Source organism: Podarcis erhardii (assembly GCF_964252035.2).
Source record: "Podarcis erhardii genome assembly, chromosome: 8".
NCBI classification, from domain to species: Eukaryota; Metazoa; Chordata; class Lepidosauria; order Squamata; family Lacertidae; genus Podarcis; species Podarcis erhardii.
Genome location: NC_138499.1, coordinates 89,046,905 through 89,061,869, shown reverse-complemented (window position 1 = coordinate 89,061,869; position 14,965 = coordinate 89,046,905). Strand labels below are relative to the sequence as shown.

Here is a 14,965-nt window from a genome sequence, read left to right as displayed (position 1 = left end):
TGAACAATGCGGGTTACAAGCTCTGCTAACCCAAAAGTAGATGCTCCCAGTTGCGGCCTTTGCCCTGAGATGCAAACGGAAGTCGTGCGCCAGCAGCGCAGCAGCAACAGGAGGCACCATTAGCAAAACGCGCCTCATGTTATGAGCGGTTTCAGGTTGAGAATGGACCTCCAGAACGAATTAAGTTTGTAACTGGAGGTACCACTGTGTTGTAAGGAGTGCTCTAAGAATGGACTGTAATCCATTGTTCTACAAACTTTTAAGAAGTTGAGTTCTGGTGTGGAGAAATGGAACAGTGTGACAACCCAGACAAGGTTTCTGTATTGAAAAAGCTGCTATCATGTAAGCCTCCGCCCTCCATGGCACAGGTTGCCATGACAACATTTAGCACAGCCGAGATACCATCTCAGTATCACTTCCCTGTCACTTCAGAGTTCTCTCCCTTCTACACGCGGCATCTGAACATCCAGTGTTAGGGCTCAGCCTGGGTGCAAAGGCCCAGCTCCTTCCACCATCCTGACTCACATGCCCCCTCATTCCTTTAGTTCAGGCACTTCTGTTCCACAAGCTCCTTTCTTTTCCATGTGGGTCAGTGCTGGAAGGGTATCCAGCTGGAACGAACAGTAGGGTGGAAACTGGAACCAGGGTCACGCTGGGTCATGGAACTGGCAGCTAGCAAAGCCCATTCCCACAGTGTGCCCCCCAAATAGAGTCAATCTGTGGCACTGCGACCCTTCCCAGCACAGCAACATCAGCAGCCATGTGCATTAAGCTTGCTGCCTTAATTAATTAATTAATTAATTAAATTGTATACCACTGCATCATTTTTTTAAAAAAAATCAAAGCAGTTTACAGCAATAAAATAAAACCATACACTAAAACCCATTGAAAAAGTTAAATACAGACATCAATGAACCATTGTTGAAGGATGTACTCTTAATTGCCTGTCTAGGCCTGGCAGAGTAGAAATGTTTCCAGCAGGTGTTTAAAAGTTGGCACAGTAGGCGCCTGCTGAATCTCTCTTGGCAGAGGATTGCACAGGACTGGGCTGATGACACAACAGGCTTGGTTTCTTGTCGCTGTCAAATGAGCCTGGCCAACTCAGGGAACCACCAGTGATGCTCCTGCGAATGGTCTCAGTGATCAAGCTGGGACACAAAGGCTGTTTGATCCCTGAGGTTGTTTTCAGGCGCTCTTAAAACACAGGGCCACTGCCAATCAGTATGTGATTTGACAGGGAAAAAATAAACACACAAAGACTGACATAAGGAAATGCAAAGTAGATAACAGGGGACTAAAGAAATGAAAAGTGGAGAAAAGAGAAGAAAAGGAGACATGTAGCTGATAGGAAAATTGAAACTGTACAGAGAAGGTTCTCCATGGTACCAATTGCTGTGTGAAATGCCAGCCTGTCTCTTCACCAGAAGCAAAACTTGCCAGAGCAGCTCTGCACATTAGAGGAGCAGAATGCAGGTCCTGTGAGTGGGAAGAACCAACCGACTCAAGATTGAGCACAAACACGAAGGCCCAACTAGATGCAACACTGAACTGCAAGTCCCACGAGTCTTTTCTTCTTCTTACGTCCATCACATACTGTGAAGTTTGTTCTGCATTGCGCTGGACCATGTTGAATCCATTTTCTGTGCATGAAAAAGAAATTGCCTCAAGCTTTCATATTTTGAGTTGCATTATATATTATTATACTGGCCTGTGGCGATGGCTTTGAATTATGGAATTGTATTTTATTATTTATTTTTTGCTATTGTGTTTTTATGTTTTAAACATTTTCTATGGGCCTTCTCACAAGGGCAGGATTCCCTGCAAAATAGGTATAAATGCATTAAATAAATACGAGTGAATAAATAATATGGGGTGGAGGAAGGATTGTAATGTGATTGTAATGTGCAGCTTGAGCAGGAGTCAGCTCATATTTCTTCCGCGTTTTTATTTCCCTTTGTCTCTCTTGATAGTTCCTGTCAGTGGCTTAGGATGTGTGTGGCTTAACGAGTTGCGTTCTGCCTGCGACTCTAAACCTGGCTACACCTCCACGGCCTTCTAGACATGCTTCTCATTTGCCTGGGAGTCAAAGATAGGTGTCTGAATATCCTGAGAATATGTCCTGATAAGAAAACCGTGGACAGCGTATTTAAATCAAAATGACACTGACAACCAAGTCAAAAACATCAGGGAATATCACTTATGATTGCCCATGGTTGTACCCCAGGGAAATGACGTCAAAATTAACTAACTAATTATTTTGTATTTTAGCTCCATGACAAAACAGACCACCACAGCAAAAGGACTTCCAGATTCCTCCATTGTCAAAGACTGCTGACCTTGGTCCCATGTGGTGAATGACATGGGCACAGTCCCACAGTCAAGAACCTTCTGTGAAGAACTGCTAACCACTGCTCCACATGACAAAATGCAGCTCCTCAGGAAAGAACCTTCCAGATCCAGCCTGGTCCTCACCACGTTAGCTCCTCCAAGTCAAGAATCATAGAATCATAGAATCATAGAATCATAGAGTTGGAAGAGACCACAAGGGCCATCGAGTCCAACCCCCTGCCAAGCAGGAAACACCATCAGAGCACTCCTGACATATGGTTGTCAAGCCTCTGCTTAAAGACCTCCAAAGAAGGAGACTCCACCACACTCCTTGGCAGCAAATTCCACTGTCAAACAGCTCTTACTGTCAGGAAGTTCTTCCTAATGTTTAGGTGGAATCTTCTTTCTTGTAGTTTGGAACCATTGCTCCGTGTCCGCTTCTCTGGAGCAGCAGAAAACAACCTTTCTCTCTCCTCTATGTGACATCCTTTTATATATTTGAACATGGCTACTGTATCATATCACCCCTTAACCTCCTCTTCTCCAGGCTAAACATGCCCAGCTCCCTTAGCTGAAGGAATATAATGCTGCTACTTAATCTATTAATGGCACTGCTCTGATTCCAAAATTAAAGCTAGATACAGGAAGTCACACTTCCATCATCTCCACAGAAAGGCAAGAAGTTGATGGCGTTTGTCCACAGACAGTTTTTTCCAGGTCATATGGCCAGGATGACTAAGCCGCTTCTGGCGAAACCAGAGCAGCGCACGGAAACACCGTTTACCTTCCCGCCAGAGTGGTACCTATTTATCTACTTGCACTTTGTGCTTTTGAAGTGCTAGGTTGGCAGGAGCAGGGACCGAACAACAGGAGCTCACCCCGTCGCAGGGATTTGAACCGCCGACCTTCTGATCGGCAAGTTCTAGGCTCTGTTGTTTAACCCACAGCGCCACCCGCATCCCTTTTCAATATAATGTACTACATTTTAAAGTCTGCATAGTGACAGGAGGAGGAGATTGTTCAAACCAGATCCACTTCTTTGCCATGCCCCCCCCCCCCAGGCATGCCCTATCTTTTAGCAAGTCATAGTCAGCTCCTTTCGGTATAGCAATGAATTTACAGCCAAAAAAAAACAAAAAAAAAACCCCACGGGCATCAATACTGCTGATTCAGCTACCAAAGGACAAGAATCGCATACTAAGGTGAACTGGCATTCAGGTTTTGAGTTTGCTTTTGCCAAAATAAAAGGGGGGGGCTTGCCTACTTGTGCCAAACCTCCCTGAAACTCCAGTTCTGTTTCCCAGACTTCAGTTGCTGCAGCCATGGCTTTCAATCATTTTGGAACCAAGAGCAGTTACAGGCGACAGTGCAAAAGTAGTCACCCCATTTTTGTGACTGCAAGGCAACCATCACCATAACCAGACAGAACCACTTAAGATCTTCACTCATGCAACAGGCAAGTGAAGAAAATGGACTGCATAGACAAACATAACTTGGGGATTAATGTCTGCCATTCATGAACAATTATCCAATGTGATCAGAAGAAGTAGGAAATGAGATGCAATCCTGGAGACTGCATCAATTATTATCTGCAATGTTGAAGAACTTATTTGTTTTGTTATATGGCAGCTACAGCTTGGAAAATTTTGTATTTGTGTTTTGTAATGCTTTAATTTATACACATATATCCACATGTGCTTTCATTTATAGCTGTCTATGTGTATTGTAATTATCAATTATTTTTTATTTTGTTCCACTTGGGTTCCTGTCACTTTGTGTCTTTCAGAAGCTGTTATTCAGTTGTCTATATTCCACATTCTGAAAAAGGTCATGAAGACTTTTCCAATTCTTTTCAAAACAACATTTATATTTCAGAAGCTTTTTTTTTTTTTTTTTGGTCTTTCCTATCTCTCTCACCTGTAGCTGATGTGAAGGTTCTGGAAACTCAACTCGGTCATTTTTCTCTAATAACGCATGTTTTCTAGTTCTACTAAAAGCAAATAATATACAATGAAAACACAGTTTTTGCAAAGCAATATAGATAATATGCAGTGCTACAAAAGGCCTTCCACTTCTCAATTTACGGGGCATCATCCATCTGCAACATGGACAGCATTTGCTAGGAAAGTTAAATTTAGTCTCAGCAGAAATCCTGGCTACAAACTCTCATGAGGCAGAAACTACAGCCACATGTCACAGAAGTACAGGGAATCCAAGAGGCTAGAGCAACAGAGAGGAAATGTCTGCTGCCAAACCAATAATCTCTAACTGACCAACCTACAGTATTTCTGCTTGAAACAGCCAATCAAATTGGAAGCTATTTTTCCTTGCAATTATGATTTGAAGTGGACTAAGTTGCTTCCCCCACCCTGACTGAAGCTAAGCCTACATCCCTGGCACAGGATTATATGTAAAAAAAAAAAGAAATACAACTTTCCACCAAATTAGAAACAGACAACCCCATCAAGAGGGGAGAAGCCCGTTCCTCCCTCAGTGGTGAGTAAGACACCAAGGCACTGCCTGGCCCCTGTTTGCTGCCTGCTTCATCAAATGCTGCAATGCAGTGGCATCACAATGCACTGTGTGAGCAGAGCAGTGCCTGCTGGAGGGGGTGGGGTGGGAAGGGAAGGGAAGGCTGCTGACTCAGGAAGGGGCATTGCCCACTTTTTTCTGTGACATGTTGGGAGAAGGTGATCAGGCAAGGCAACCAAGCAGCCCAGGCAAGCAACAAGTACGAACGGCTAGAGGGCTCAGAAGGAACAGCCTGGGAGATGGCTACCACTGCCCTCAGCTTCTGCTGCCTGAGGCAGTCCGTTTATTCTGCCCTACGAGAAGGCTGTCCCTCAGCACAGTGCTACTGGGTGTCCATTTGTGTGTTCCCTGCTCCTCTTCCAGCACAACCACAACATTGGAAGCATCAGCTTCCATCTTCAACTACCTGCAGTTTGTTGTTTTGCTTGAATGAGGACAAACCATCACTGCAGTTAATTTAAACCGTGGTTATCTGAAGAAAGATCAAACTACAGTCCCTGACCCTGGTTTGTTCAGATAAAGCACAGTTTAAACTAGTGCTATTTTTCTAGAAAAAGAGGTGCCGGAACTCACCATGAACGCCTCCCTTGTTCTCTTATAATGGCAATAGCGTCCACCTGAGTTCTGGCTGGGGAAAAAAGCCCTGGTTTATTCTAACCACATTTCCCAGTTCAGTTAAAATGTCATGTTGTGGCTCAGAACTTTCCAAACTGTATGTTGCAACCCGTTAGTGTGTTGGCTGCAGTGTGCAGGTGTGTCACATAAGCATTCCCTGCTCTCCTAACCTCTGGTTTGCTAGTAAAACTGAATTACTGTGTTGCGAAATGATGCAAAATTGAATTATTGTGTTACAAAATGATGCATGTCCATAAACTGTGTCACCAACTTAAAAAGTTTGGAAAGCTCTGTTGTGGCTAGTTGAGAACAGAAATGAATGCTTACAGCCACCTCCTTGCAGCTGCTCTAGGGGCTCATATACATAACACTAAACTATGGTTTAGCATTATATATAAACAAGATCACTGACACTTTAGACATGCTCTAAAGAGGAAAAATATCTGCAGGTCAAGATAAAAGGGCCAGATCTAATTTTAACACTTATGGAGCATGTCAGAAGAAGGGCTTAGTTATTCACCTGTCAGCTTGGGAATCAGAAGCTGCTTGTGTAACTGTCTTTTAATTTTTGATGTAAGCATGTACTCAGAGAAATTTAATATTTTTAAAAGGAAAATCCAAGCCGTGTTGGGCATTTCTCCTTTGTCTTTGGAACCACACATAGAAAGTTTTAATGAAAGGGCTAGTGCTGTGCTGTTTTTATTGTAACTACCCTTGTGTTTTTAATACTTTATATAGTTTTAATTCAATCAATGTTTAATTAATAGTTTTAAATGACTGTTTATTTCCCCAATGTTTTTAGTTGCTGATATTTTTGTCTGTAAGCCGCCTTGAGTCCCTGTCAGGGAAAAAGGTGGGGTAAAAGTAAATATATATATTAAAAAGTGGCACAGTTATTGCCTCTTCTCCTACACTAGAACCCAAACGGGGATGCAAAAACTCCTTAGGCATCTGATCAATCATTTGCTCAAGTGATCATCTGAGGAGGGGTGGCTGTGTGCCCAGCACATGTTGTCTGTGCGCATGGGAAAGCATGGTCTGGCCACACTCTCTGCTGGCAAAAGGCCCCTGGAGCATTGCCCAAGGGGGAATTTGGAGCACAGGCCAGAAATGGCCAGGCTACCTCTGGCCTAAAGGATGGCTGCATGAGGTGCCTGTGAAATATTGGGCAAGATCCAACATCACACCAGTAGATGTGACAGAGCTTCATCCTCTCCTCCCCCCTCCCCCCTCCCCCCCCCCAGTCTTCTCCAGAGGGAAACCTACAACAAATAAATATTCCCAGATAATGGTATTTCTGGTACCAGTAGGAACAATAATCTTTCAGGAGAACATGAATCCAGAGAGGAGCTTCCAGGAAAAACAGGCTCTAGAGGCATTATTTAAAAATATAAAGTATTTGGGTAATTGTTGTGGAGGGAAGTAAAGGACTGTAACGCTCAGTTGATTAACTGGCTAGAGGAATTGTTAAAGATTGCTGATGACTGGACAGGTGGCATCATCAGGCTACAGATTTCTACAGAGAATTAGTCACAACTCCTAAAAGGTCTAATATTTAATACATTTCACAATTCTTCCAAAACTTTAACCTTTCTAAACTTTCCCTCTCATATAGTATGAAGTATCCTGGGCATGTAGGCTTTTGTAAATTTATTCTGATATGTTAGCTCCTGATCTGTTTCAAACTATCCATGAGGCAAACACAGCTGGTTGCAGGGCCAGCAAAAGACATTTTGGCACCTGAGGCAAACCACAAAATGGCACCACCACCTGGAGGGGAGGATGAATATCAATATCAGGAACAAAGGAAAAGGAAAGATCAACACTGCTCCTGTGGATCCTGCCACAAAGCGTTCCCCTCAGCTTGCCTTTTGGGTGGGCTGGCCCTGGCTGGCTGCCACCACAGCTTTTATGGCCTCGTTTCACGTTGCCAGCTCCCCAAGCCTCCTCCTGTCAACTAAAGGGAGAGCCCAAGGGTTGCTGCTGAGGGCACAGGTTCAACAACCCTGTGATCTTGTCACTTTGGGGGCGACATTAAATCCCTATCCTGGCCCCCAAATGCACGGTGATCAAGCTGCCCCACACCTCGCCTGCAGCCCAGTTTGTTTAGAAATAAATGTTTTCAATATTGGCAGAACACAAATAAAGAGGAAGACAATCCTTTGTGTGTTTTGCATCTGCCTCTCCCTTAGAAGGCAATGGGACTCGCAAGGTATACACATAACCCCCTCCCCTCTTTTTTTTTTTAATTGTCCAGGGTGACTTTATCACATCACTTCTCTGAATATTTTCATTGCTCTCGGTGTCTGGCTTGAAGATGACACAAATAATTCCCCCCTAGAGCGGGAGGGAGGGGGCAGCTTGGAGAGTATCTGTAGGGTTTCTTTGGATACCTGTGAGAGCCAGTGTGGTGTAGTGGTTAGAGTGTTGGACTGGACTGTGGGGACCCAGCTTCAACCCCCCCCCTCAGCCAGGAAGCTCCCTGGGTGACCTTGGGCCAGTCATGCTCTCTTGGTGCATCCTACCTCACAGGTTGTCATGAGGATGAAACAGGGAAGGGGGGGGGTCTGTAGAGCACCTCAGTGCCTTGAATGAAAGGTGAATTATATTTCTAACTCTTTTATCCCTCGATCCTTAACTAGGAAAGTTTTAAAGACACATGTGTGATTGCTTCTGAATGTCCAATCCCCCTCATCACTGAAGGAAATAAAAAGGTAAAATGTGAAAGAATTCAGGCAGCTCCTTGCAAACTTCCCTCTCCTTCACCCAAAAATTAAAATTGGAAAATGGGTGTCTTTGTGAAAGGCTTCACAGAGCCCTCCCCATCCCTTCACAGCTCCACCCACATATACATGCCCCAGCAGCAGCAATAATCTCAAAAATACATGGATAACAATATGTTGTTTCTCTGTATTGCTTCAAAAGCATCTTAAATCAAAAGGCTGCTGGGTGGGTGAGGAGGGAAAAGGCTCCACAAAACCATAAGAGCAAAATCAATCCAAGCAAAAAGAGACCCTGCAGCCAGGGCACACAGCTGGCTGCCAACAAATAATCTGCAAGTGTATCATCCACCCCAAACTCCACTTTTCCACCAATGCAAACACAGGCAGAGAAAGCAGCACTAGCAGGCCTAGCTTGTCCGTGAGGCAGACTGAGGCAGGCGGCAAGGGGCAACTCTACAGGCCCACCCACCCGTGCAAAGGCATGCATGACCAAAAAAAAAATTCAATGAAGGGGCCGGGCCACCTCAAAGTTCTGTGGTGGCTGTACACACATGCCGTGGGGCATGCGCATATCTCGCACACAAGCCACAGGGCATCTGCATGATACGCCAACATGCCCTGCCATGCACACAAGCATGCTACAGGGCATGCTGATGTCATGCGCGCATGCCACAGGGCGTGTGCACATGGCGTGTTGACATCGCACAGCCCCCTCAATCATGGGGGCAAAGTGGCATGTGTCAATGCCACCCACGGGCATCCTTGCAGCCTGAGAAGTAAGGGGAAGTGGCTACAGCAGCTTCTGGGTTCCAGCAAGATCTTCTGAGGCCTTCCCATGGGGCTCTTGTCAAACCTGGAGCACAAAAATCACTGGCGCACAAAATGCAGAAGCCCATAGCATCACCTCTATGTACCTCAAATACACATGCCTTCCCTCTGCATATCACCATGACAGACAAGAAGCAGAATGGCAGAATGTAACATACTATAGTCTAGGACCTGAAATGAAGCTAGACCATAAAAGGTGACTTAGCCCTGGATCAAAACTATACTACCCGCCCCCAATTCTCTCTAGGAATACAAGATCTCCCCTGGGGTCTGCTCAACATTGCTTTGTAACATTTTACAAGAAAAATCCCAGGCAATAAAGATTCTTGTGAGTTTGCTTGAGAACTACTCAACACTTTGGACACAAAGGCTGCACATAGCAGAGTTCATGATGCTATGGCCCAGGAGTTGGAACAGAGGAAAGTTCTGAGGGAAAGACTGAGTGCAGAAACCAGTCCTGGTAAGTTCCCTAGAAGACCCTGAGCCTCCTACCAACTCCCAGGAGAGAAAAAAATCCCAGAAGCCAGCAATGTCTTCACCTGTGTAGCCATAGCAGGCAGTCCGTACCTTTCTCCTCCAACTCTTTCCCAGGGCAGCTCCCTATCACACTACCTTCAGGGGCAGTGACCTGCCCAGGTCTGTAAAAGGTAGCACCTGAGGAACATCTATTTTAAGCACCAACAATTCCCCCAGTGTGGGGAAGGGGAGCTTCAAACACCAATCTGACAGCAAAACTACTTGAAACAGTCTTCTCCCAACCAGGTGTTCTCCACGTGTTTTAGCTACCGCTCCCATCATCTCTGACCATGGGCAGAAAACATCTGGAGAGTAGAGACTGAGGAAGGCTCTCCACTGACTCTAGATGATTGCTTGAGGAACACTAGCTCTTGAGTGCCATGACTCTGAGCTCCACACTGAGCTGACCATGGTCCTGCTCTGCTTGCAGCCAGCCTGGCCCTACCCCATTCCACACTGAGCTGACCATGGTCCTGCCCGCCCACCCCACATTGAGTGTTACCTGTGCAGCCTCAGGCCCCAGCCAAGAGAGGAGATCATAAACGTTGACAGCACAGTAAATAGGTTAAGACTATAAGCAAAGCTGTGGGCATTCAAAACATCCAAATACACCAATTATTTTATAATGGCCTCATTTAATATAATAGCAGAACATGTCTTTGTCCTGGCACAAGAAGATTGTGGGATCCAGAACAATGTTCAAATGAGCAATGCATCCTACATCCCATGACTTCTGAGGAGGTCCAGTCCTGAGCAGGACAAAATTATAGGCATCTGTGAACATCACTCCACTGGTTCAAGGGTAGAGAAGACGCCCATTACAGCAATTCACCTTATAATGAAGTGCAAGATAAAAGGGAGGGGATGTTGCAATCTGCACCATGGCTGTGCTGAGAAAGTGCTCCTGATAACCCCACAGAGTGTTTTAGCTAGAAGGCATTCCTTCAAACCGTTAAAGTGCAAAAATAAACTTCCTTTTACACTGAGCCGTTTTCGCAGAATTAACTTGTGATTTCTCAGATTAAAAATGCATAGGATGAGCCCTTTCCTAATACAAGAGAGAGAAAAATGTGTTAGTTGGTGGTGTGTCCCCCAATTTTTAGTCCTCTTAAATTAATCCATCACTGGCTTTCTTAATTTTATCTGCTGCATTTTTATGAATAAGCGGATGGATATGCCAAACTTTCAGCTAATCAGAAGCATGGAAAAAGAGGAGTGATGACTATTCTCAGGGTACCTGCTGTAGTTCAACCGTTTCCAGTTATAAAAGCTTGCCACAGATCCCGATGGGAAATGTTGGGCTTCAACATTCCTTCTCTATCACAGAGAACAAAATTAATCAATCAGATAACCAGAGCCAAAACTTATATCTGGGAACCGAAACATTCACATATATGACTTCTGAGCTTTGCGCAGTGGCAGTATCGTAGCCAATGAGGTTAATCTGAGGCGCGATTATTGCTAATTGAAAACTTTTCACATATATGACTTCTGTCTCTAATGGACAATTCATCAGCTTCAGAGTATTAATATTCACCTTCATTCCTTGCTGGCAACTGAAACTCCAAAGGAACTTTTAAAAATCATTATTAAGTGAAGAACCATCTTAATTGCTATTATCAGTTCTCTTGTATGGCAAAGGACTAACTCTGGAAGTATATAGGTAAAAAAGGGTGAGGAGAACTTTTATTACATACATCTGTATGACTGGCATGCTACAAAGCTCTTAATGAATAAATGATCCAATTAACCCAATGAATGCCCATGTGCTGTCAATTAGAACAGCTTGCTCATACATTCTTTATGTTATAAAGATTGTCCCCGGGGAATTCTGTATTATTCATGAGAGTGTATGTTGAAATTTCATAATAGCAAAGATATTCAGGGGGGAGAAATTATGGAGACTGTGGGTGTTAATCACTTTGAACAATATTAGTTATAAGTACTGAAAAGTCATAGTTAAATATCAGGAAGCAGCAATAATCGTAAACAGTCCAGCCCATTGCTTTAATGGAATAATGTTCAACACTGATTAATTTTGATTTGATTGTGCCCTTTAAACTATTATACACTTTCTAAGCAAAGTATTTGCATAAGAAGATCACAATGAAACATCAATAAAACCAACTCAAAAGAAACCACCCAAGACTGCCTTGTCCCCCTCCCGAAAACCCAAGGCAGAAAGAGAAGTGAATGGGAGCAGCTGGGACAGAGAGCACCCCCAGGACTGGCCGGCATGAAGCCATTTTCACCTGACATATACGGTGAACGTCTGTGCAGGAAGGCCTCTTCCCAGGAAAGACAGTCCTAAAGCTGAGTGGAAACAACCCTATTAGCACTTTTATCAAAGTCACTTTGAGGTTCTACTAAATCAAGAGGTATCTAAATTTTTTTACAGTACTGTATATAAATACTGTAAATGGCACCTAAGCCACCAAAACCTATATTGTGGCTTGAATTGGGCAAGTTTGAAGAGGAGAACCAGAAATTCTCTATTACTTGCTTTAAAAACCTGTTCATTTCATCACGGCTTCCTTAGATTAAAAGAGAATGAAGTTAAATCAGCCATCCAATCCAAACTAGCCAATGCATGTTTACGTAGAAGTAAGACGCACTTTGTTCAGTTGAGCTTACCGTCTCAACTAAGCATGCATAGACTTATAGCTTTAGAATATGTCAGTTCCCTTTTAAGCTACAGTCCCTTGATTCCAGGTCAACACATGTGCAACCAAGTTGTACAATCCATTACAGTACTTAGGAGTTTCTGTTATTTCAACTGCCTTGAGCTTCTGGGGTTAGATAGTTCAGAAAAATCTGCCAACCTACGGCCAGTCAGCTCACACCACAATCATTCCTGGAACCACACAGTAAAACAGCCACCCAAAAATACAAATATGAACCACTGCTTCATTTTCCAGATGATCATTTTAAATATACACTTTTTATCTTAAAAAAAGAAAAACCCCTAAAGGGAAGCACAAAAAAATAATTAGGATGAAAAAGAGGCTATGGAAAGCACAGAGGGCTTTTACTTGGGAAGAATGTTCTAATGTTCTGCAGTTTATAAATTATCTGCATTAGAAAATGTTTCTGTCTGCCACAGGCATGCAATGCAGAGGACATCATTTCAGAGTGAAAGAAAAGCAAGGAGTGAAAGGGGTTAAAGCCCCACTCCACGGTGCTGATGTTCTATCTAACCAAATCTGGAAGTCCACAATGCCTGGTTGCTTAAAAAAACCCATCAGGCTGGATCGAAGCATCTGTTGTGGCCCAAACTCAGGCGCTTCCTTGACCCTGAGGGGGTGGGGTGCAACAACACCTTAGTTGCACCCCCTTAATCGCCTGCACCCAGCAGGGAGACCTCTTCGCTCTTCGGTGAGAGGAGCCAGCATCTGCCCTGCCAGCCTCACAAGCAAAAGAAACGAGGTTCCTGACAAAATCCAAACTTCCCTGTGAAATGCAGCATAAAATCTGCAAAACCCGGGGCCACACAAACTCCAGAGCGGCAAACCAGCATCTGCAGCAGAAGCACGCGCACCAAGAAGCGCCCTTTTCCGCTCAGAAAGAAAGACGGCAGAAAGGATTTCCCCGCAAAAGACGAGGCCGCGGGCTGCCCCAGGCCAGCTGTTTTCTCTGGAGAAACGAGAAGCGCCTCAAAGCAACAAATGGAGCCATTTAACACCCAGGGATGGGGGAGCAGAGGGGGGGGCGTTGTTTACATAAGAAAGTTGCTGCTGGCGATGCCTTACACAACGGAGCGCAGCCTGCGCCAAGAGGGCGCCCGGGGCAAGGCGGGCAGCAGCGCCCCCGGCCTCCTTCTCCACCCCGACCCGCCCCCTCAAGGCAAGGACGGCTGCGGGGTTCAGGGGGGCCGGCCCAGGAGGCCGAGGCCCCGACAGGCGCCCGGCAGGCGCCCTCCCAGGCTGCGCCCCGCTCGCCAATGCAGCACTGCAGAGGAGCGCCGGAATAGCCGGCCTTGCGGTGCGCAGGGAGCCTCCCGGGCCGTCGGGCACCTGCCGCCCCCTCCCTGGGCCACACGCCCCCCTCGAGGGCTCACCGCAGTCGGCGCACAGGATGCGGCCCACGTCCTTCTTGAGGTTCTTGCCGCTGGTGTCGAGCGGGGCGAAGGAGGTCTTGAAGACGAGCGGCTGCTCGGTGGGCTCCAGGAAGAAGATGTAGCGGTGGTTGCGCTTGACTTTGGAGCAGGGCGCGGGCGCGGAGCCCACGCGGATGAGCTGCTCGCGCTGCAGGCCGCCGCTGTTGAGGGGCCACAGGTCCAGCACCTTCACCAGGATGCCCGGCGGGGGCGGCGGGGGGCCGTCGGAGCCCTCCTCGGCCCGGCTCCCGTTGCCCGTCGGGGCGGCGGCGGCGGGCAGCGCCTGCACCTTGCCCTCCAGCACCACGGCCGCCGAGTACGCCTGGTCCTGCACCGAGCGCAGGCTGGGCGAGTAGCAGGCCAGCGACACGCCGAAGAGCAGCACGCACAAGCCGGGTGCCGCCGTCGCAGCCCGCCGCATGCCGAGGCAGCCCCGGAGCCGCCCGCGCGCCAGCCCGCCGCTCCTCCTCCTCCGCCGCCGCCGCCGCCGCCGCGCCGCGCCCAGCTGCTCCTGCGCCCGCCGCCAATGCCGCCGCTGCCGCACTGAGCCGCCCGTCGACGCCGCCCAGGCGCCGCACCGCGAGGCAGCAGCAGCAGCAGACCTGCCGCATCTGGCCAGGCCATGGGGGGACGCCGCCGCCGCCGCCGCCGCGGCTCCAGCGCCAGAACCGGAAGCGGCGTAAGCTGGGGGGGGGGGACCGGCCAGGAGCGGTGGAGGGGCCTCCGATCCCGCCCCTGCCCTCGGGGCTCCCACGCCGGAGGAGGAGGAGGAGGAGGAGGAGGAGGGTGGCGGGGCAGGGGAGCCAGAGCCGGGCCCCGAGGCGGCGGAGGGCGCGCCTACTACCCCCTCTCCGCCCCCACCAGCCCCCCCCCCGCGCGCCTCCCTCCGCGGGGATTCCGCGGGCGCCCCCTCGACGGCCACCTCCCCGCCAGGTAAAAAAGCCCGCCCGGCAGGCGGAGCCGCGGAGCCCCGCGGGGTCCGGGCCAGCCCTCGGCGTCTCTCCTCGGCGGGCGCCTCTTCCGCGGCTCGGCAGCCCCCGCAAAGGCCTCGGGAGGGGGCGGCCGGCAGCCGCTGGCGGGGCGAGATGTGCAGCGCGTGGCTTTTCCTTCCAAGCGCGCGAGAAAGTATCCCGCCGCGTGTCTGCATCTGTTGCGGGCGAGCGAAGATTCTCTTGGGCTTCGGTCGCTGGTCGACCAGAGAATGACAACCCAGAGGGATACTTTGGGAGTTCGAGGACCAGCCTTGAACCTGTCGCGAAGGGAGGTTGGCAACAGGTCTTATTTATTTAGTTAGTTATTTAAAACTGTTTATGGGAATTCCCCTGGA

General features: G+C 47.6%; 1 protein-coding gene across 3 annotated transcripts in view; it reads right to left on the bottom strand.

Moving 5' to 3' along the window:
- The window catches only part of NRG2 (neuregulin 2), a 134,962-nt gene extending 120,901 nt beyond the window's left edge, over positions 1–14,061 (bottom strand). For all 3 annotated transcript variants that reach the window (XM_081872709.1, XM_081872708.1, XM_081872710.1), the window contains exon 1: positions 13,600–14,061. In XM_081872709.1, coding sequence (XP_081728835.1) covers positions 13,600–14,059 — 460 coding nt within the window. In that variant the 5' untranslated portion in view covers positions 14,060–14,061. The remainder of the gene's footprint in view (positions 1–13,599) is intronic.
- Between the last annotated feature and the right edge of the window lie 904 nt (positions 14,062–14,965).